The sequence below is a fragment of the Saimiri boliviensis genome, chromosome 1 (assembly GCF_048565385.1).
Source record: "Saimiri boliviensis isolate mSaiBol1 chromosome 1, mSaiBol1.pri, whole genome shotgun sequence".
NCBI classification, from domain to species: Eukaryota; Metazoa; Chordata; class Mammalia; order Primates; family Cebidae; genus Saimiri; species Saimiri boliviensis.
In genome coordinates this window covers 90,030,822-90,054,795 of record NC_133449.1, presented here as the reverse complement: position 1 = coordinate 90,054,795, position 23,974 = coordinate 90,030,822, and the positions used below count along the sequence as shown (strand labels likewise).

The window sequence follows — 23,974 nt, the reverse complement described above, 5'->3', positions numbered from 1 at the left end:
TTTTTTTTTTGACACAGTCTTGCTCTGTCACCCAGGCTGTACTGCAATGGCATGATCTCCACTCACCACAGCCTCTGCCTCTGCCTCCTGGATTCAAGTGATTCTCCTGCCTCAGCCTCCAGAGTAGCTGGGATTACAGGTGCATGCCACCACACCTGGCTAATGTTTTGTATTTTTAGTATAAAGTTTTGCCATGTTGGCCAGGCTGGTCTCGAATGCCTGACCTTGTGATCTGTCTGCCTTGGGCTCCCAAAGTGCTGGGATTACAGGTGTGAGCCACTGTGCCTGGCCTAGTTCCTCCACCAAAGTCTTATACCCCTCAAGTCATCCATGGGGATTAGAATTATCTTCTTCCAAACTCCAGTTAATTTTTTTTTTTTTTTTTTTTTTTTTGGAGACAGGGTCTTGCTCAGTCATCCAGGCTGGGACACAGTATGATCATAGCTTACTGCAGCCTCAATTTCCTGGGCTCAAGCGATCCTCCCACCTCAGCCTTCCAAGTAGCAGGGACCACAGGTGCATACAACCATGCTTAATTTTTCTGATTTTTAAAGAGATGGGCTTTCACTATGTTGCCCAGGCTAGTCTTCCAACTCCTGGCCTCAGGCGGTCCTTCCACCTCAGCCTCCCGAAGTGCTGGGATTACAGCACTTTTTTAGATCTCCTCCCATAAATCATGAATTCTCTTAATCAACTACTGGTTTCAGAAAAGTTATTTCTTACATTAAAAAGACTTAAAAGTTGAAATTCCTAAGGCGAGCTCAGGGAGGACAGAAACCTCCCGTGGAGCAGAAGGGCAAAAGCTCGCTTGATCTTGATTTTCAGTACGAATACAGACCATGAAAGTGGGGCCTCACAATCCTTCTGATCTTTTGGGTTTTAAGCAGGAGGTATCAGAAAAGTTACCACAGGGATTTTAAAATAGAAAATAAAATAATTTTTTGTATTAAAAAAATGAAAAAAAGTTGAAATTATTCCTTGACCCACCGACTGTGGGATGGATGTTCTATTGTCAGGCATGAAAACAACATTCATCTCCTTGTACATCTGCATCAGAATTCTTGGGTTACTGGGTGCATCATAAATGAGCAGTAATAGTTCGAAAGAAATACTTTTTCCGACTACTAGGTCTCAATAGTGGACTTAAAATATTCAGTTAACTGTGCTGTAAACTCATGTGCTATCATGCATGATTTGTTGTTCCCTTTATAGAGCACAGGCAGAGTAGATACACTATAACTCTAGTGTTTTCAGAACGGCAAATGAGCACTGCCTGCAACTTAAAGTTATCAGCTGAACTAACCCCTAACAAGAGATCAGCCTGTCCTTTGAAGTCAGGTATTGACTTCTTCCCTCTAGCTATGAACGTCCTGGATGGTATCTTCTTCCAATATAAAGCTATTGAGTCTACATTGAAATCTGTTTAGTGTAGTCACCTTCAACAATTATCTCAGCCAGATCTTCTGGATAAGTTTCTGTAGCTTGTATCTTAGCATCTGCAGTTTCACCTTGCTTTTTTTCCTTAAACCTCATTAAATCACCTCTGCTAGCTTCACTTTTCTTCTGCAGCTTCCTCACCTCACTCAGCCTTCACAGAACTAAGGAGAGGTGGGGCCTTACTCTGGAGTAGAAATTGGCTTAAGGGAATGTTTTTTGCTGGTTTAACTTTTTGACCTTCTATCCAGATTGTTAAAACATTCTCCATATCTCCTTATTAGCATAAGGCCATTTTTAGTTGTTGCTGTTTTCTGAGATGGGAGTTTCGCTCTTGTTGCCCAGGCTGGAGTGCAGTGGAGCGATCTCAGCTCACTGCAACCTCCACCTCCTGAATAGCTGGGATTACAGGTATGCACCACTGCACCCAGCTACTTTATTTTTAGTAGAGACAGGGTTTCTCCATGTTGGTCAGGCTAGTCTCGAACTCCCAACCTCAAGTGATTCACCCACCTTGGCCTCCCAAAGTGCTGGGATTACAGGCATGAGCCACCATGCCTAGCCTTTTTGTTATTTTTTTAAATTTTGCTTTGAACCCTGAGAAACTAAGTAATAATACTGATTTGCTTTGCTTTCTTTTCATTTGTGTGTTTACTGGAAAAGCATTTTTGATTTATTTCTAGAACTTTCCCTTTGCATTCACAACTTAGCTAACTGGACAAGAGGCCTAGCTTTTGGCTTATTTAGGCTTTTGACATACTTTCCTCACTAACCTTAATCATTTCTACCTTTTGATTTAAAGTGAGAGATACGTAGCCGGGCATGGTGGCTCAAGCCTGTAATCCCAGCACTTTGGGAGGCTGAGGCAGGTGGATCACGAGGTCAAGAGATCTAGACCAGCCTGGTCAACATAGTGAAACCCCGTCTCTACTAAAAATACAAAAAATTTGCTGGGTATGGTGGTGCGTGCCTGTAGTTCCAGCTACTCAGGAGGCTGAGGCAGGAGAATTGCCTGAACCCAGGAGGCGGAGGTTGCAGTGAGCCGAGATCGCGCCATTGCACTCCAGCCTGGGTAACAAGAGCAAAACTTCGTCTCAAAAAAAAAAATAAAAAAAAATAATAATAAATAAAGTGAGAGATACGCAACTCTTCCTTTCACTTCAACACTTATAGGCCATTTTAGGATTACTAATTGGCCTAATTTTGATACTGTTGTATCTCAGAGAAAAGGGAAGCCTGAGGAGAGGGAGAGAGATGGGAATGACTGCTTGGTGGAACAGTCAGAACACACACGACATTTACAGATTAAGTTTGCTATCTTGGGGGCAGTTAACAGTGTCCCAGAACAATTACAATAGTAACATCAAAGATCACCTGATCAGAGATCATCATAACAGATAAAAGGATAATGAAAAACTCTGAAATACTCTAATAATTGTAAAAATGAGACACAGAGACAGGCAGTGAGCACATGCTGCTGGAAAAAATGGCACTAAGAGATCTGCTCAACACAGGGTTGCCACAGACCTTCAATTTGTAATAAACAGAGGTAAGCCAGTATATGATCATTAGGACTGATAGAGTTCCAAAAACTTGTAAGAGGGGTATCAAAGGCTGGACGCGGTGGCTTATGCCTGTAAACCCCAGAACTCTGGGAGGCTGAGGTGGGCAGATCATGAGGTCAGGAGTTCGTGACCAGCTTGGCCAACATGATGAAACCCCATCTCTACTAAAAATACAAAAATTAGCCGGTTGTGGTGGCATGCACCTGTAATCCCAGCTACTTAAGAGGGCTGAGGCAGGAGAATTGCTTGAACCTGGGAGGCGGAGGTTGCAGTAAGCCAAGATCATGCCTCTGCATTCCAGCCTGGGTGACAGAGCAAGACTCTGTCTCAAAAATAAAAAACAAAGGCGGGGGGAGGAGGGGACAGACAAAAAACTATTAATTTTACAGAAATAGCATGGAACAGAAGCTTCATTTTACTGAATGCCAATGATATGCCAGGCATAGTGCACAAGTATTTTAATACAGACTTCCACTCTCCACATATGAAGGAACATATTGGCAGCTGATGGACTCACAGTGGAAAGTCACATCTCAAAGTGATGTGACTCTTTACACCTAGACCAAGGAAAGTTACATTCTGACAATTTAAGTCAAGATTATTTTAAGAATGTGAATATATATACAACAGAGGGATAAAGATTGGGCATTAGACAATAAGCAAATCTGTTCTACACACCCCACATACTCCTAACTCCCTCCCAAAACAAAGCCAAATATAAAAACATTTACCTTATCTGAACCCCTGAATACATATGATTATAGATATCATTGTCTTCTAGCACTCCATGTCCATTGTCATAGAAATAAACACCAACCTAAAATTAAAAAAACAAAAAAAACAACAAAAAAAAACCTTTTTCAAGTGACAAGTATTTATAAAACAATGTATTTCCCACCCAAGGGTCCAAGCTAATCCTACCTGCTTGCCACTGTGTATCCGGTTTCTTCTCAGTACTGGAGTGCTGCCAGTTGTCACCCAGACTCCAGCCAGAGTATTACTATAAACTTCATTCTCTTCTATTACTCCTTGTCCCTTTTCATGCTAAATAAAAGTTACACTGGTTATAATATGTATCTTCTATAATCAAGACATTTATAGTCTGTTACTCCCTTTACAGACAGTTATGAAAAAACTTCCCATTTTTGTTTTGTCATCTGAGTAATGAGGCAATGGCAACATTATTTTTTTTCTTTTGAGATGGAGTCTTGCTCTGTTGCCCAGGCTGGAGTGCAGTGGTACAATCTTGGCTCACTGTAACCTCCACCTCCACCTCCCAGGTTCAAGCAATTCTCTGCCTCAGCCTCCCGAGTAGCTGGGATTACAGGCGCCTGCCACCACGCCTGGCTAAGTTTTATATTTTTAGTAGAGACAGGGTTTCACCATGTTGGCCAGGCTGGTCTTGAACTCCTGACCTGTGATCCTCCTGTCTCGGCCTCCCAAAGTGCTGGGATTACAGGCGTGAGCCACCGCGCCTGGCCCAATATTCTTTTTATGTAGCCTCTACCCTCGTTTTAAGCTTCCAAAAATTTATAGTGTTAAGTGGTTTTATACTTTTAATATCACATAAGAGTAGTAGTAGCATTCAATTTTCTTTAGCAAAAGAATTAATTCACCCTAGGCTGGGTAACAAACTGACAACCTCTCATTTAGTAGTGAACTTATTACTGGTGATATCAATTCAAAATGACATGTTTTTGTGTTCACAAAATTTTTACTTTTAGCAGGTAATTCAGGACATGTGCATCTCTAGAACCATAAATGAAAATTAAAAGTCACACCTTGCATAAAGACCTTTTTGAAATTTCCTACATTTTCTTACTTGAATCAGTCACAAAATTTTAGATAGCATGAGCGAAGACGATTAATAAAAAAGTTTCAAAATTTTGAAAGAATTATATTTTAACATAAATTGAAAAAGTGGCACAACTTCAGAGACTCATACACTAGTCATACTGGTAAAATTCTGGTGTAACGAATATAACAGACTGCAAATTAATTGCTGTTGCATTTAGCCCATATTGCCAATAATAAAGACTAATAAAAAGTTATATCTCTTATGCCTAAATTTAGTCAGTTGCTGATTAAATTTTATAGAATTCAGCACAGACTATAAGATACTGGCAGGGAGAACAAGAATACTATTTATTGTCTAACTATTGACAGTCATAAATTCATACTACAGAAGTTGAATATGGCCTATCTAAAAGCTTAAGGAGAAACTCTCTCTCCCCCCTGGTTTTGATGCATGAGTTTATAGAACTATATACATTAACTTACCACATAAATCCCACCATGCTGGCCATCATGAATTTTGTTATGCCGAACAATTGGACAACTGTTTGTCCTAATTTGAATTCCTGCTAATGCATTGCCTATTTAAAAATAAAAGTTACAATGTCAACATTTAAGCCTAGGGAATACAGTAAGGGTTTTACATTAGATAGTGGTTAAAATCTTACACTAGAATTTTAGTGACCATTACAAGACAAAATTAAGGGAACCAGAAGTGTAAATAGATGCGGAGGGCTGCAGGTAGTATAGCATAGTGGACACTCTCAAGCCAAGCTGCCACATTTCGAATCCCAGGAATTCTACCTCCTGTTTGACCCTGAGTAAGTAATTTAACCTCTTTGTGTCTGTATACTCATCAGTAAGTATCTTTGTGCCTCTGTATCCTGATCAATATTTAATAGTATCTACCTCACAGTGTTGATGTGAATGTTATATGACTTAATTCAGGTTAAGACGCTCAGAAGAGTGCTAGGCACTTAGTAAAGCTTTATGTAAGTATTAACCAGGTTAGTGTTACTAGAAGCAAAATCCCAGGCACATATTGGTGTCTGGCACACAGATATATACTAATTGTTTGCTGATTTAACGTTTCTAAAGCTTTAATGAGGAATAAATATTTTCTTTCTTCAATTAGCATAAAGTATATTAAACTGCCACAGAAACAATTTATTAACTATTAAACAACAGAGTGAAACTATGGAAACTGCAGATACTCCTTGGGACTAAGGTCTTATTTGTATTTTCATCCCTGATATTGGGCATAGTACCTGTGAGTAAGTATCACAGAATAATCTTTTAATCTTTATTAAGAATTTAGGCTGGGCATGGTGGCTTACACCTGTAATCCCAGCTATTTGGGAGGCTAAAGCTGAAGCACGCAGATCACTTGAGGCCAGAAGTTCGAGATCAGCCTGGCCAACATGGCAAAACCCGTCTCTACTAAAAATGCAAAAATGAGCTGGGTATGGTGGCATGCACTTGTAATTCTAGCTAATCTTGAGGCTGAGGCACGAGAATCATTTGAACCTAGAAGACAGAGGTTGTTGTAATAGGAGAATGTGTCACTGCACTCCAGCCTAGGCAACGGAGTGAAACTGTCTCAAAATATATAAATAAAATAAAATAAAAATAAATAAAGGGCAGGGCATGAGACTCACACCTGTAATCCCAGCATTTTGGGAGACCGAGGCAGGAAGATCACCTGAGGCCAGGAGCTCAAGACCAGCCTGGGCAAAATAGCAAGACCTGGTCTACACAAATAAATTAGTGGGGCATGGTGGCATATGCCTGTGAGGCAGGAGGATCACTTTGAGCCCAGAAGTCTGAGGCTGCCATGAGCTATGTTTGTGCCACTGTGCTCCAGTTTGCACAAGAAAGTAAGACCTCGTCTCTTAAAAATAAAAAATTAAAGGCTTGGCATGGTGGCTCACTGGTAATCCCAGAACTTTGGGAGGCCGAGGCAAGTGGATCACGAGGTCAAGACATCGAGACCATCCTGGTCAACATGGTGAAACCCCGTCTCTACTAAAAATACAAAAAAATTAGATGGGCATGGTGGCACGTGCCTGTAATCCCAGCTACTCAGGAGGCTGAGGCAGGAGAATTGCCTGAACCCAGGAGGTGGAGGTTGTGATGAGCCGAGATCGCGCCATTGCACTCCAGCCTGGGTAACAACAGCGAAACTCCGTCTCAAAAAAAATAAAAAAATAAAAAATAAAAAATTAAAGAAGCTAGATCAGTGATTCCACTTGGGTAACTTTAAAATGTTCCATCATTTTGCTAATAACAAGAAGACTTGCCAATCTATAAGTTTTAGAGAACAAAACCATGTGCTTACCATAAATGTCATTTCCTTCAATAAGGCCTCGCCCATCACCAAAGATGTAAACTCCTCCTTGATTTCCATTAAATATAGAATTTCCCCTATAATTATGTGAAATGATAAAAAAGAAGACATCTATTTAGCAAAAGTTACTTGTTTCATACAATTGTAAGGCCCCTCATGGTCATATAACAAATTATCTAACTTCTAAGGCCTCAGTTTCTTATGTCTAAGGTCTAAGACTTTGGAAAAGTCAAACTACTATTTGAGAGAACGTATGTAGCATTCTTAAAGATTCCCCCCAAAACAGCTAATACATTCAAAACAATTTTTTAACTCATCTAGAAACATTTGATAAATATTAGCAAGATGGAAACCCTATAGTCTACTTTCGTAAAGTCAGTGGAAAATAAAATTTGACAATTAAAAATAATTCATGGTGTTTAAGTTATAATAGCTCTGGTTCTACAATTTTGGCTTATTAACAGAGAGTGACAGCTTGCAGTTTTGACTTTTTGATAATTTTAGTCTTTCTGGCCAAGAATCTTAGAGATAGTTTTCCTGAGTTATTCCATTTGCTTCTATCAGAAAAAAGATGACAAAGTCCTTCAAGCTCCAGTCCTATTTACTCATCTATAATGCAGTTTGATGAATTTAAAATAAAAATCACAGCATTTGCAATTTTTCATAAAGTATCACATAGGGGTTATATCATTAATAGAAAAAAAACACCAAAAACTAAATCTGCAATAGCTATGGCTCATTTAGATACACAGACTTAAACTAAGAAAGTATATCTTACAGTAGTCAAATGTCTAACACGAAAAACTTTTAAGGGTTAAAGCTCAGTATTTTGACTTTTATGACAAACCTTGAAGTGAAAAAGTAATTTTCACCCATAATTATATACCTTATTGTTGGGTCACTATTTGAGGTAATCCATACACCTGCAAAGTTGTTTGCATAGATTTTATTTTCTATGAATTGTCCTCTTCCTTTTTCATGGACATATATTCCTCCAGTCTGCCCATGGTGAATTTCACATCGAACCACTGTGGGGTTAGCATACGCTTTTACTTCAAAGCCTGCTATCCTATTTCTGTGTATGTTGCAACTTTCAAAGTAACCCTGAAAAATACAGAAATTAAATCTGCAGGTAAAGGTCATTTTACAAAAAAAGAAATGCCATTTAAAAAACAATTCAATGCATACTTCACAATTAAATATTAGAAACATTTAAGGCTGGGCGTGGGGACTCATGCCTGTAATGCCCAGCACTTTGGGAGGCCAAGGCAGGTGGATCACCTGAGGTCAGAAGGAGACCAGCCTGGCCAACATGGTGAAACCGTCTCTACTAAAAATCCAAAAATTGCTGGGCATGGTGGTGCACGCCTGTAAGCCCAACTATAGGGAAGCTGAGGCAGAAGAACTGCTTGAACCTGGGAGGCAGAGGTTACAGTGAGCCAAGACTGCACCACTGCACTCCAGCCTGGGTGACAAGAACAAAGCTCCATCTCAAAAAAAAAAAAAAAATTTTAAGAGTAAAAATAAAAAGCAGGTATACACAGTAAGCTTCAATTAATAATGGAAATAAAAAGATTTAAATTTTTAATTTTTTTTTTTTTTGAGATGGAGTTTCACTCTTGTTACCCAGGCTGGAGTCCAATGGCACAATCTCAGCTCACCGCAACCTCTGCCTCCTGGGTTTGGGCAATTCTCCTGCCTCAGCCTCCTGAGTAGCTGGGATTACAGGCAGGCGCCACCATGCCCAGCTAATTTTTTGTATTTTTAGTAGAGACGGGGTTTCACCATGTTGACCAGGATGGTCTCAATTTCTTGACCTTGTGATCCACCTGCGTCGGCTTTCCCAAAGTGCTGGGATTACAGGCTTAAGCCACCGCGCCTGGCCGTCATTTTTTTTTTTTTGACAGGGTCTCACTCTGTTGCCCTGGCTGGAGTACAGTGGCACAATCATAGCTCACTGCAGCCTCAAACTCCTGGGCTCAAGCAGTCCTCCTGCCTCAGCCTCCTGAATAGCTAGGACTATAGATAGGCACACACCACCGTGTCTGACTAATGATTTAAATATTTTAGTAAAACAAATAACTATGTATCTTCTAATTAGTCCAAGTACATTCAAAGGCATGAAGGAAAAATAGCAAAAGATCTATTCAATACATGTAGATGAATACCATTAACTGGAAGTATGTATCCTTCAACAAAAAGTTAAAGCCATTGAAGAATATAAACCCTGGCTGCCTTAAAAATGTCCCAACAAGTCAACTTCTAAAAATTGTGGCTGGGCCTCCCAGCACTCTGGGAGGCTGAGTGGGGAGGACTGCTTGAGCCCAGGAGTTCAAGACCAGCCTGGGCGACAGAGTGAGACCTTGTCTCTACAGGAAAAATTAAAAACAAAACTAGCTAGGTGTGGTGGCATGTGCCTATTGACCTAGTTACTAGGGAGGCCGAGGTGGGAAGAGTGTTTGAGCCTGGGACGTTGAGGCTGCAGTGAGCCCTAATCACATCATCACACTCCAGCTTGGGCAACAGAGTCTCAAAACTAAATAAAGGTTGACCAAAGACCACAGAGTCTTACAAAAAGAGTAATTTTTTTTTAAAAGTTCATCTTAGCTCAATAATAGAGAAGTGGCTAAATACAATGTTTTTGAAGATTATGTTCATCCTATACATGTTAAATGAAAAGAACAAGTTTTAAAGTAGTATACATTATATGTAATTTTGGTTTAAAGGAAATTTGGCCAGATGCGGTGGCTCACGCCTGTAATCCCAGCACTTTAGAAGGCCGAGGCAAGTGGATCATGAGGTCAGAAGTTTGAGATCAGCCTGGCCAGTATGGTGAAACCCCATCTCTACTAAAGTAAACATGAAAATTAGCCAAGCATGGTGGCATGCGCCTGTAGCTATTTGGGAGCCTGAAGCAAAAAGAATTGCTTGAACCTGGGAGGCAGAGGTTGCAGTGAGTCAATATTGCACCACTGCACTCCAGCCTGGGTGACAGAATGAGACCGTCTCAAAACAAAAGAAATAAAAATAAATAAAGGAAATTTGAAGGATGGAACAAAAATATGAGATGATTATAAGTGGTGGAATTATGGACAAATATGTCTTTCTTCATACTTTGAATTTCTTAAATTTCATATATAAGGACATGTTTTACTTTTATAATGAAAGTTACTATAATTGTGATATCCTGAGGCCGCTCAATGCAGACTGAATATTAAGAGAAATCTGAATGTACTTACTCTCTTTCCTCTTTAAAATCTCTTTAGCACTAAGTACTTTTCTTATGTTACTTTGATGTATTGCCTTATGTTATTTCTGTATTTATCATGTCAATTTCTACCTCATCATAAACTCCTAAAGAGAAAGGACTATTCTAACTTCTGGAGCATGTATGTAAAACTTTACACAAAGTAAAGTTTAGTAGAGGTTAAAAAGGGGATATTCTGAATACTCTAGCATACCACGTTTAACTCTTTAAGAAAACAGACTTCTAAGAATAACATACAGAGTTTTCAGATTTTATTTTCCATTAATAAAGAACAAATTATCTATAAATTACATCTCTACATTTGGATTATAATCTGATTTTTCTTTCTTTTTTTTTTTTTTTTGAGACAGTCTCGCTCTGTTGCTAGGTGCCAGGCTGAAGTGCAGTGGTGCAATCTCACCTCACTGCAGCCTCAGCCTCCCAAGTAGCTGGAACTACAGGCATGCACCACCACGCCCAGCTAATTTTTTTTTTTTGTATTTTAGTAGAGACGAGGTTTCACTATGTTGGCCAGGATGGTCTGGATCTCTTGACCTTGTGATCTGCCTGCCTCAGCCTTCCAAATTGCTGGGATTACAGGCGTGAGCCACCACCACACCTGGCCAATCTTATTAAAAAAAAAAGAAAAGAAAAGAAAAGAAAATCAGAAGATACACAAAAGATAGCATCTTCAAATATAAAACCTTTTTCTTTGATTTTATACGGAATAAAACTGAATACACACTGGGTGTATATATACACCATTATGGCAAAACTAACCATCAAAAAAAAAAACAAAAAACAAAAACAGGCTAGACAAAGAGACCTTAATATTAGATTAGGATTATTCACCATTTCAGATGTTTTCACCCATGAGGAGGGAGCACAATTAGTATAACCTTTAGTCTTTCTCTGTCATGAGTTGAATGACATCTGATGGATTTTTTTTTTTTTTTAAAAGAGACAGGTTTCACTTTGTTGCCTGGTTGGAGTGCAAGGGTGCAATCACTCAATAAAGCCTTAACCTCCTGGACTCAAGTAATCCTCCCCACTCAACCTCCAGAGTAGCTGGGACCACAGGTGAATGCCACCAAGCCTGGTTAATTTATGTATTTTTAGTAGAGATGGGGTTTCATCATGTTGCCCAGGCTGGTCTCAAACTTGCAGCCTCAAGCGATCCTCCCACCTTGGCCTCTTGAAGTGCTGGATTACAGGTGTTGAGCCACCATGCTGGGCTGACAAATCTGATTGCTAAACTTTTACAGTGCTGCAAGCAAAATTTGATATCTGTGAATGCCATGATCCAATAAAAAGAAATTGATATACATTGATTAAACAGTATTTAAATGCAAGGGATAATCTTTCTGTTTTCTTTAGGTTTTGATTTTACAGAGTTAGAGACTCAACTAGATCTACAAGTTTATTAAGGCAAATAGCAGCCCCCTCCCTCATTTTCCCTTATCTAGAGGCCCCCACTTTTAATTCTTTTACCTGATTCTTTTGATTCACCGCTATATTATTAAGTAACACACTGTATTACCAAATCTTGACTTTCCGGTTTTAGGTATTACGCACTGACATCTATTATGGCATACAAGAATTTAGCTCTCCTACCTTTCTATCCCCCACAATATATACTCATACATTGTATCCTTTCAGTGTAGTTATACCTTGATTTTGGTTAGATCAGTGTGCTATTCAGAGCTGAGCCATAAAGTATGACTATATATTCTTTGCTGCACAACTTTTTACTTTCCCAAGTTAGTAACGACTTTTTCTCCTTTGCTTAGTTTTCTGATGACAACTGTATCCTAAACTTGCTGTCAGTTGTCTAAATCATCTCTCTTTTAAAATTTATTAATTTATTTATTTTTGAGACAGAGTCTCTGTTGCCCAGGATGGAGTGCAGTGGCCTGATCACTGCAACCTCTGCCTCCTGGGTTCAAGTGATTCTCCTACATCGGCCTCCCATAAATCACCTCTTAATATATTTACATTTACATTAGCTTTACCAATTTATCTTCCTGAACACTGAATTGAATATTAAACAAACAAAAGACAGCTATAGTTATTGAAGGCAGACAATGGGTACCTGGAGAGTCATTATACTATTCTCTCTACTTTGGTGTATGTTAGAAAAATTTCATTAAAAAATGTAAAAATTAAAGGCAAGACCCATATTGGAGGCAAAATAACAATAGAAAAACAGACAAAACTATGGAAAAATGGTAAGGAACACAAATTTGAGGAACTCACACAACACTAAACAGAACAGAACATAGCAATAAAAATAACAGAGAAGATAGCTAAGTTTCTAAAGAAAGGAACATATGGAACAGAAAAACAGTAAAACAAAACAACATCAACAAAAGTCAAAATATGGATACTGTGGTAAAAGAGCAATCTTTCAATCAAAGAAGAAAGAAAACAACTCAGGGTAATCTCAGAGTTCTTAGCCACACTCAATGCTAGAATAGAAAAATGTATCCAGAACTGTGAGATAAAAGAAAGAAACTCCGCTAAGTTAAAAGGCAATGGACAGGCATCCTCACATGGCAAGAATTTAGGCTACAATACCCGCCCTTCTCTTAAAAAACAAACAAAAAATGACTGGATGACAAAACCTAGCTAAACCAAGAATGAATAATTTTTTTTTTTTTTTTTTTTTTTTGAGACAGAGTTTCGCTCTTGTTACCCAGGCTGGAGTGCAATGGCGCGATCTCGGCTCACCGCAACCTCCGCCTCCTGGGTTCAGGCAATTCTCCTGCCTCAGCCTCCTGAGTAGCTGGGATTACAGGCATGCGCCACCATGCCCAGCTAATTTTTTGTATTTTTAGTAGAGACGGGGTTTCACCATGTTGACCAGGGTGGTCTCGATCTCTTGACCTCGTGATCCACCCGCCTTGGCCTCCCAAAGTGCTGGGATTACAGGCGTGAGCCACCGCGAGGAATAAAAATTTTATTCCGGCCAGGAATAAAAATTTTAAAATTCAAGAATGAAGAAACCATGATAAAATAACTAACGATAAATAAATATAGAGTAAATATAAACCAATAACTGTAGAAAAGCAAATGTTTTAACCTTTGCAAAATAGAAATAAAGCAGCTGGGCGTGGTAGCTCATTGCCTGCAATTCTAGCATGTTGGAAGGCCAAGGTGGGTGGATCACAAGGTCAGGTGATTGAGATCATCCTGGCCAACATGGTAAAACCCTGTGTCTACTAAAAATACAAAAATTAGCTGGGTGTGGTGACGGGTGCCTGCAGTCCCAGCTACTCAGGAGGCTGAGGCAGGAGAAACACTTGAACCCAGGAGGTGGATGTTGCAGTGAGCCGAGATCGAGCTTCTGCACCCCAGCCTGCGCCATACAGCAAGACTCTATCTCAAAAATAAAAATAAAAATAAAAATAAAAATAAAAATGTTGGAGATAAGATATAAATCTTAAAATTTATAAATCTTATTAATCCTTAATGGAAATATCTATCTATATATAGCATTGCCTAGACTTATTTTTTTTAATGCTGTAATATTTATAAGTCTAAATCTAGTTTTTTTTTTGAGACGGAGTTTTGCTCTTGTTACCCAGGCTGGAGTGCAATGGCGCAGTCTCAGCTCACCGCAACGTCCACCTCCTAGGTTCAGGCGATTCTCCTGCCTCAGCCTCCTGAGTAGCTGGGATTACAGGCACGCGCTACCATGCCCAGCCAATTTTTGTATTTTTAGTAGAGACGGGGTTTCATCATGTTGACCAGGATGGTCTCGATCTCTTGACCTCGTGATCCACCCACCTCAGCCTCCCAAAGTGCTGGGATTACAGGCGTAAGTGACCGTGCCCGGCCGTCTAAATCTATTTTTAAAAAATGGTATACGGAGCATGTGTGTGATGAGGAGTAAATTACTATGGTGAACTTTAAAAAGGGACCATCCCAGGCCAGGTGCGGTGGCTCAAGCCTGTAATCCCAGCACTTTGGGAGGCCAAGGCGGGAGGATCACGAGGTCAAGAGATCGAGACCACCCTGGTCAACATGGTGAAACCCCGTCTCTACTAAAAATACAAAAAAAAAAAAAAAAAAAAAATTAGCTGGGCATGGTGGCACGTGCCTGTAATCCCAGCTACTCAGGAGGCTGAGGCAGGAGAATTGCCTGAACCCAGGAGGCGGAGGTTGCGGTGAGCCGAGATCGTGCCATTGCACTCCAGCCTGGGTAACAAGAGCAAAACTCCGTCTCAAAAAAAAAAAAAAAAAAAAAAAAAGGACCATCCCATCACCACAGGTTTTTAAAAAATGATGAACTGGTGGCTCATGCCTGAAATGCCATGCAAAGGCACACATCTCGGCTCACTGCAACCTCTGCCTCCTGGGCTCAAGTGATCCTCCTGTCTATGCCCCCCAAGTAGCTGGGACTACAAGTGTGAGTCACCATGCCCAGCTAATTTTTATATATATATATATATATATATTTTGAGATGGAGTTTCACTCTTGTTACCCAGGCTGGAGTGCAATGGCACAATCTCGGCTCACCGCAACCTCCGCCTCCTGGGTTCAGGCAATTCTCCTGCCTCAGCCTCCTGAGTAGCTGGGATTACAGGCACGCGCCACCATGCCCAGCTAATTTTTTGTATTTTTAGTAGAGACGGGGTTTCATCATGTTGACCAGGATGATCTCGATCTCCTGACCTCGTGATCCACCCGCCTCAGCCTCCCAAAGTGCTGGGATTACAGTCTTGAGCCACTGCACCCGGCCCTAATTTTTATATTTTTTTTTCTAGAGACGGAGTTTCACCATGTTGCCCAGACTGGTCTTGAATTCCTCAACTCCAGCAATCTACCTGCCTTGGCCTCCCAAAGGGCTGGGATTACAAGTGTGAGCCATTGTACCTGGCCACGGTCTAGTTTAGTTTAAAAAAAAAAAAAGAGCTCTGCATTGGCCGGGTGTGGTGGCTCACATCTGTAATCCCAGCACTTTGGGAGGCCAAGGCAGGTGAATCACTTGAGGCCAGGAGTTTGAAACCAGGCTGAGCAACATGGTGAAACTGTGTTTCTACTAAAAATACAAAATTAGCCAGGCATGGTGGCGCATGCCTGTAATCCCAGCTACTTGGGAGGCTAAGGCAGGAGAATCACTTGAATTCAGGAGGTGAAGGTTGCAGTGAGCCAAGATAACACCATTGCACTCTAGCTTGGGTAACAAGAGCAAAACTCGGTCTCAAAAAAAAAAAAAAAAAAAAAAAAAAGCTCTGCATTAGGGCTCCAGGCACAAACAATAAAAATAAAAACTTTTCTTTGTCGTTGAAAATTTGTATATATGAATCCAACATTCTTAAACTGCTTAATATCATGTAATAGGCAACAAAACCTCACCGTAATCCTATTTGCCACCATGTTACTACCCTCTTTCCCCTCTCTCCCATCTCTGACTCTGCAATAGAAAATTTTACCAATGATATATCAGGATTTGAAAATTACCTCAAGGAAAATTAGACATTAAATGAAAAAAAAATCTGAATAGACACATTTAAAACATCACTTTGAAATAGTAATATCAGAACTCAAAAAGTCATGTCTCTAGAAAATCATGTAAAACTATATAGTAATATTTTAAACACTGGATAATCCATAAGGATGCCTAATATAACTGCTGCATAATGGTTTTAAAATTGATATTTTATTATCGTTATATCTCCTATTAAAGTCCTGCCAGTTTAAACATTTTCAAGAGGAATTGAATGATAAGCAAAATAACAAACAATTATTTCTCAAAGTGTACTCTATAGACAAACTGTTAGATTCACTTATAGTGCTTATTAAAAATACATATGCTAGGTCCCATCCTTGGAAATTCTGATTTATTAAACCTGAGGATACAGGAATTTTCATTAAAACAGAAAGCTTCTAGGTGACTTTTATGCACACATACACGCTTGAGACATCAGACTTTACTTCTGTCAAATATCACATATATTGCCTAAGAACGCTATCACCTCTACATGGATATGTTTGATGCATAAATTACAGAATGAATACGGCATATTGATTTTAAAATATTTGGCTGAAATTGCTTTTAAATCTATACACTTCAATTCAGGTAATTTGGTCAAGAGAAAGTAATGCTGAAACATACTTGAAATTTCACTGATACAGAATTGTTTTTCTATTAAAATTAAGTGTTCTTACCATGCCATGATCAAACGTGAACACACCAACATCGCGTCCATGATGAATATGATTCCGTCTAATAATTGGGTTTCCATGATTTTTAACCCAAATCCCAGCTAACGCATTATTGGAAATTTCATTATCCTCATATATTCCCTACAAAACGTAATGAGAAGCAAACATCAGTAGAGCTTTTAAAAGATTTTTAAAAAGAAAAAAACCCACAAAATTAAAAAATACCTGTGCATGATCTGTTATATACAGTCCAACATTTTCACAGTCGCTGATGTTACAGTGCTTGATAGTGGGACATGCTCCTTGACCACTAACACATACTGCAGAACCAACTACACAAAAATTTTATTTTTTATTTTTTATTTTTTATTTCCCCACCCCCAGAAAAATTATTATTTAAAAACCTACTCGGCAACAATACAGTGACTCAGAATTTTACTGTAAAAGATAATGGAAACACTAACCTGTACATGTACTTCGAATGATACAGTGATCAATAATAGGGCTACAATTTACTGTAATCTCTAAGCAGTGGTGTGCATTGTGGTGTTGTGCAGATTTGTCATCAGGGTTAAACTGAAAAGCAAAAATTTTGTTTGAAGTAAACCACTGCCTTTATGATTTTGACATGTACATTACATCTTAAAATTTCTTACCCTTATTGTCATATATCCAACATAAGCATCTTCGGAGCCTTCCATAAAAACGAAGGTTGAATCCCTAGTGTTTTCAATTATAACTTTGTCTGCCACTTTCCCAGGTGCTGTGGAGAAGATATTTTAAGGCATATTACCCTTATTTGATTTCAACAGATGGGTACCTTAATAGAGGGGGACCTTACTAAAAACATTAGTACTGAGTAGCAGGACTAATATTCACTATCAGTTAACTGTGTTTCATCATTAGCCTTTACTATATTCAAATTCATGCACAGTAATACTCAGAACATTTAACTATAAATACCATGAATATCAAATGCAATGGCAAAATAAAAAATGGTTTCTTGTGGAAACAAAAACACTAGCCGCAGCAGCACTGGAAACAAAAACACCAGCAGCAGCAGCAGAGAAAAGATCTCTTTAAATTTATTTCCAACAGTGGCCTCAATTTAGAAAGTAATAAAATCACCAGATAAAAATTTGCTATACTCTATCCCTCCCATCTTCATGATAGAGATAGAGGAAGGAAGCAAAATAGCCTGTAAATGCAAATTCACTGGCAAATAATAACTAGCTATCTTAAAATGTTCTGTGTACGATATCCTTAAGAAAAAAGCACAGATTTTCAAATGACTCAGTGTTTGACAGATATTTCATTACATTTATTCTTAGAAAGTTGACCATAAATAGCTTTGAAATAGTACAAAAGTATCTAAAAATTCTATTTCAGTTCCTTTAAAAACACAGCAATAAAAACATCAGCATCTTTAATTTCTTTGCAATTCTCCTGCCTCAGTTTCCAGAGTGGAGGTGATCATAGTGGCACACCACCACACCAGCTAAATTTTTTGTATTTTAACTAGAGATGGGGTTTCACCATGTTGGCCAGGCTGGTCTTGAACTCCTGACCTCAACTGATCCACCTACCTCAGCCTCCCAAAGTGCTGGGATTAGAGGTGTGAACCACTGCTCCCGGCCGCATCTTTATTTTCAAATAAAAGATGAAAAAACTATTTTTATTTGTTTAATGAATAAATGAAGGCAAATGGAGAAAAGTACTGACAACAGGAAACATAATATGGCCAGGCACAGTGTCTCATGCCTGTAATCCTAGCACTTTGAGAGGTCAAGGTTTGCAGATCACTTGAGGCCAGCAGTTGAGACCAGCCTGGCCAACATGGCAAAACCCTGTCTCTACTAAAAATCAAAAATCAGCCAAGCATTGGTAGTGCATGCCTATAATCCCAGCTACTTGAGAGGCTGAGGCATGAGAACTGGTTGAACCCAGAGGCAGAGGTTGCAGTGAACCGAAATTGCACCACTGCACTCTACCCTGGGTGACATAGCTAGACTCTGTCTCAAAAAAGAAATAAAAGGGAAGAAAGAAATTTATATACATCTGTAATTTCCAAATGCTTATGTTTTCATTTTTTTCACATAAAATATGTGTGGTGATCTCTTCATTTCTACTTTACCAGCAGGATATTTTTAATTTTTTTTATTTTTTTGAGACAGAGTATTGCTCTGTCACCCAGGCTGTAGTGCAGTGGTATGATCTCAGCTCATTGCAACCTCCACCTCCCAGGTTCAAGCGATTCTCCTGCCTCAGCCTTCCATGTAGCTGGGATTACAAGTGCGTGCTCCATGTCTCACTAATTTCTTGTGTTTTTAGCAGAGATGGGGTTTCACCTTGTTGGTCAGGCTGGTGTCAAACTCCTGACCTCGTGATCCGCCCACCTCGGCCTCCAAAACTGCTGGGATTATAGGTGTGAGTCACCATGCCCAGCCTACCAGCAGGGTATTATAAAAGTTCAACTGGATTTTAAGTCACTAGCATTTTAAAAATCCTATCATATAAATGAGTAAGATATTAAAATTTTAATAACAATGAATTTCAAAATACCTGCACCAATCATGGTGATTGGAGATTCAATATATATCCATTCATCAGTATATATTCCAGAATGAACAAAGATGAGTCCATCAAAATGAGCCTCTTGTACCCCACCAAGGGCATCTTCAATGGTATCATAATACTAGAAAAAAATAAAAGTGTCAGTACAGAACTAAAAGACTACCATTTTAAGTCATAAAAATACAAATCAAACATACCAACATATTTTCTCTTCCTTTATATCTTGCAGGGTTACTGTAGAAATGTTCAGCAAATCCTGGCTTTACATGTGCACCTTTATACTAAAATGTCAAGAACAAAACAAAACCAATGACTACTAACATAAGCCTTATATTCTAAATTAATGTACAACTGCAGAACAACTTTTATTAAATATCAAAAATAACCCCCAACAATTCCAAATAATTTTGTCATAGAGTACCATGTAAAATCTAAAACAAGTTATGATCCATTAATATTTAGAAACAAAGAACAGGGTTTCTCAAGATCAGCATTAGTGATATTTTAGGTCAGATAATTCTTTGCTATGGGGGCTGTCCTGAGCATTGTAGGATGTTTAGAGGTATCCCTGGCCTCTACCCAGCCAAATTATCAGCAGCACCTTCTCCTCCCATTGTGAAAATCAAAAAATGTCTCCAGACATTGCCAAATGTCCCTCAGAAAGCAAAATCATCTCTAGCTGAGAATCACTCATGAAGGACCACATAAAAATTAAGCTAAATGTGGAACTTTAAAACAACTACTGAACACTAATAATTTAAATACAAGTTCAAATAGACCGACTGAAATCACAATTGCTCTCAGGCTTCTAATGCTTACTGCCACTAACTTATTTATTTATTTTTTTTTGAGACAGAGTTTCGCTCTTGTTACCCAGGCTGGAGTGCAATGGCATGATCTCGGCTCACCGCAACCTCCGCCTCCTGGGTTCAGGCAATTCTCCTGCCTCAGCCTCCTGAGTAGCTGGGATTACAGGCACGAGCCATCATGCCCAGCTAATTTTTGGTATTTGTAGTAGAGACGGGGTTTCACCATGTTGACCAGGATGGTCTCGATCTCTCGACCTCGTGATCTACCCGCCTCGGCCTCCCAAAGTGCTGGGATTACAGGCTTGAGCCTGAGATGGGAGTCGCCCAGGCTGGATTGCAGTGGTGCAATCTCGGCGCTCTGCAACCTCCACCTCCTGGGTTCAAGCGATTCTCCTGCCTTAGTCTCCCAAGTAGCTGGGACTACAGGCACGCACCACCACGTCCAGCTAATTTTTGTATTTTTAGTAGAGATAGGGTTTTGCCATGTTGGTCAGGCTGGTTCTGAACTCCTGACCTCAGGTTATCTGCCTACCTTGTCCTCCCAAAGTGCTGGGATTACAGGCGTGAGCCACCAGGCCCAGCCTAAACTTATTTTTTAAAAGAAAGTTATTTACAAATGTATAATATAAACCAATATGTTCTATTTATATTTCATACCAACTGCTGGAAACTCTCTTTCCAGGGATTTGGGTGTTCATACTCTTCTGGATTAATCTGGTAGAATTTACCAGGTTCAGGATGCATCATAGGGCGAGTATATTCAAATACTTCCATGTATAATCGTTTCCTGAACAGAGAAAGGAATGAAAATTTTTTTGATAAAACATCCTTCAGAGTTCTGAACAACTGTAACAATTTTTTGAGGCCTCAAAAATTTAAGAGTAGACAAAAATGAATACTAAAACACAGGATTTTTTTTTTTTTTTTTTTTTTTTTTTGAGACAGAGTCTCACTCTTTTGCCTAGGCTAGAGTGCAGTGGTACAATCTCGGGTCACTGCAACTTCCCTCTCCCAGGTTCAAGCAATTCACTAGCCTCATCCACCTTAGTAGTTGGTATTACAGGCATGCGTCACCACGCCTGGCTAAAAATAGATGATTTAAAACGTGAAAATGTATTTTTCTAGTTTAAAATTTTCAATGTAGCTGCATATGGAAATTCGTTTTTTGTTTTGTTTTAAAGACATAGTCTAGTTCTATTACTCAGGCTAGAGTGCAGTGGCATGATCTTAGCTCACTACAACCTCTGCCTCCCAGGCTCAAGTGATCCTCCCACCCCAGCCTCCCCAGTAGCTGGGACTAAGGCACATGTTACCTAGGCTGGTCTTGAACTCTGGAGCTCAAGCAACCTACCCACTTCAGCCTCCAAAAGTGCTGGGATTACAGGTGTGAGCCACCATGCCTGGCGGAAAATTAGTTTTCCTGTGAAAGTTTTCACAATGTAATCGTGTATGAAAATTAGTCCACCCAGAAGAATAAAAAGTTTTAATCTCCTTATAAACTGTTTACTGAAGAAGGGGGGGGGGGGGAAGCTACTGTTAAAAGGTCATGATTATTATTTAAAAAGATAATTTTCTTTCTTTTTCTTTTTGAGATAGGGTCTCACTCCCGTTGCCCACACTGGAGTGCAGTGGTGTGATCATGGCTCATTGCAGCCTTGATCTCCCAGGTTCAAGCGATCCTCTCGCCTCATTTCTTGATTTTTTGTAGAAATGAGGTCCCAGTACGTTGCCCAAGCTGGTCTCAAACTCCTGGGCTCAAGTAATCTGCCCACTTCAGGCCTGCCAAAGTGCTGGGATTATAGACATGAGCCACTTCGCCTAGTCTAAAAAGATAATTTTCAATAAAATATTTTGAATTTAATTTATCTTATATCTTTAGTCCATTTACATCCTATCAAGAACCATCAAAGCTCCAAACTGGAGTAATGGTTAACTGTTATCATTTTTGGTAAAATGGTAACAATGCTATTATTTTCTGCTGCTCTTCTTTCTCATTTCTCCTTTGTAATTTTTTTTCTTAAACATAAAGTGCAAGCAGGGCATGGTGGCTCACACCTGTAATCCCAGCACTTTGGGAGGCAAATTACGTGAGGTCAGGAGTTCAAGAGCAGCCTGGCCAACATGGCGAAACCCTGTCTCTACTAAAAATACAAAAATAAGCAGGGCACGGTGGTGGCAGGCGCCTGTAATCCCAGCTACTCGGAAAGCTGAGGCAGAAGAACTGCTTGAACCCGGGAGGCAGAAGTTGCAGTGAGCAGAGATGGCACCACTATACTCCAGCCTGGACAACAAGAGCAAAATTCTCTCTTTTAATTTTATTTATTTATTTTTGAGACAGAGTTTTGTTCTTGTTGCCCAGGCTGGAGTGCAATGGTGCTATCTCGGCTCACTGCAACCTTCGCCTCCTAAGTTCAAGCAATTCTCCTGCCTCAGCCTCCCGGGTAGCTGGGATTACAGGCATGCACTACCATGCCCAGCTAATTTTTACATTTTTAGTAGAGATGGGGGTTTCTCCATGTTGATCAGGCTTGTCTCGAACTCCTGACCTCAAGTGATCCGCCCACCTTGGCGTCCCAAAGTGCTGCATCATAGGCATGAGCCACAGCACCTGGCCCGAAACTCCGTCTTTAAAATAGATGTATACATATGTATATATATATATATAGTACCTTATTTTGTGCGATGTAAAAGTAATATATGTAACTGTTGCAAAACAAAAAAGTATAAAGAAAAAAACCTGTAGTTTCAATATGTTAACTATTAACAGTTTGCCATATTTCCTCCCACTCATGTTATCTACAGATTATAGTTGTGATTATATAGCATGCTAAATTTTGTACTCTGCTTTTTTCCCCCCCAAAAAAAACAAACAAAAAACATCACAGGGTCTCCCTGCCCAGGCTAGAGCTCAGTGGCACAATCGTAGCTCACTGCAGCCTCAACTTCCTGGGCTCAAACGATCCTCCTGCCTCCACCTCTGGAGTAGCTGGGACCATAGGCAGGAGCCATTACACCCGGCCTCTTTTTACTTTTTATAACATAGCATTTTTTCACATTATTAAAAACTTGGGCTGGGAGTGGTGGCTCATGCCTATAATTCCAGCACTTTGGGCAGCTGAGGCAGAAGGATCACTTGATCCCAAGAGTTCAAGATCAGACTAACAGAGTGAGACTCTGTATCTAAAAAAAAAAAAAAAAAAAAAAAAAAAAAAAAAATTAGCTGGGCATGGTGGCACATGCCCGTGGTCCCAGCTACTCAGGAGGCTGAGGTGAAAAAATGGCCTGAGCCCAGGAGGTAGAAGCTGCAGTGAGCTGTGATCACACCACTGCACTCCAGCCTTTGCAACAGAGCAAGACCCTGTCTCTCGAAAAACAAGTGAAAATCTCTTTATAATTCTTCCTTATTAACTATGCTGTTACCAAAAAAATTGTAAATAAGGCAAAAAAATTTTTCAGAAGTAGAATTACTCGGTCAAAGGGCATGAATTATTTAAAAATTCATGAATACAACTGGTTTCCAAAGGTGATGTACAAAACTTATATTCTAACCTATGAGATTTAATTTATTAGCTATTTTAAATTAAACGAAGTTCTGTTTCTAAAAAGCTATTAAAAGAAAAAATTTCCCATAATCACTCAGTTGCTATTAGCTGATAAATAGCAGAGAAAATACTTCATTTACTGATTTATAAATACCACCTGGACTGACAGTCTCCATTTGTGATAAACAAGTATCTTGGAATTGATAAGCATTTTAATTTTGTTCCAACTAATTGTAACTACCAACTCACAACTCCAACTTTCCTACCATGTTTACCATTTTGGGCAACAAATAATATATCTCAAGTTAATAAGGAATAGGTTTTTCACTTACCACAAAATTGGATCATTGGCAAGTTCACTGAAGCGTTTACATACACAAGCTGCTCTACAAAGATCCTGTTCCAGCAAGTAAGAGAAGATTTTTAGAACCACTTCATCTGGCAGTTTTTCCTGAAGATACTGTTCAGCAGGTGCTGCTATAAAGAGATT

General features: G+C 39.4%; 1 protein-coding gene across 5 annotated transcripts in view; it reads right to left on the bottom strand.

Annotated features, from left to right (window-relative positions):
* FBXO11 (F-box protein 11) overlaps window positions 1-23,974 on the bottom strand; it is a 107,530-nt gene that overhangs the window by 8,813 nt on the left and 74,743 nt on the right. For 3 of the 5 annotated variants that reach the window (XM_039474686.2, XM_039474688.2, XM_074400294.1), the window contains exons 4-16: window positions 23,817-23,961; window positions 20,600-20,729; window positions 19,331-19,414; window positions 19,122-19,254; window positions 17,216-17,322; window positions 17,024-17,135; window positions 16,785-16,891; window positions 16,563-16,700; window positions 8,027-8,244; window positions 7,132-7,217; window positions 5,280-5,374; window positions 3,921-4,043; window positions 3,731-3,816 (exon numbers count right to left, since the gene is read on the bottom strand). In XM_039474686.2, coding sequence (XP_039330620.1) covers window positions 3,731-3,816; window positions 3,921-4,043; window positions 5,280-5,374; window positions 7,132-7,217; window positions 8,027-8,244; window positions 16,563-16,700; window positions 16,785-16,891; window positions 17,024-17,135; window positions 17,216-17,322; window positions 19,122-19,254; window positions 19,331-19,414; window positions 20,600-20,729; window positions 23,817-23,961 — 1,564 coding nt within the window. The remainder of the gene's footprint in view (window positions 1-3,730; window positions 3,817-3,920; window positions 4,044-5,279; window positions 5,375-7,131; window positions 7,218-8,026; window positions 8,245-16,562; window positions 16,701-16,784; window positions 16,892-17,023; window positions 17,136-17,215; window positions 17,323-19,121; window positions 19,255-19,330; window positions 19,415-20,599; window positions 20,730-23,816; window positions 23,962-23,974) is intronic. The other 2 variants (XM_039474690.2, XM_039474692.2) reach the window with 1 other exon arrangement.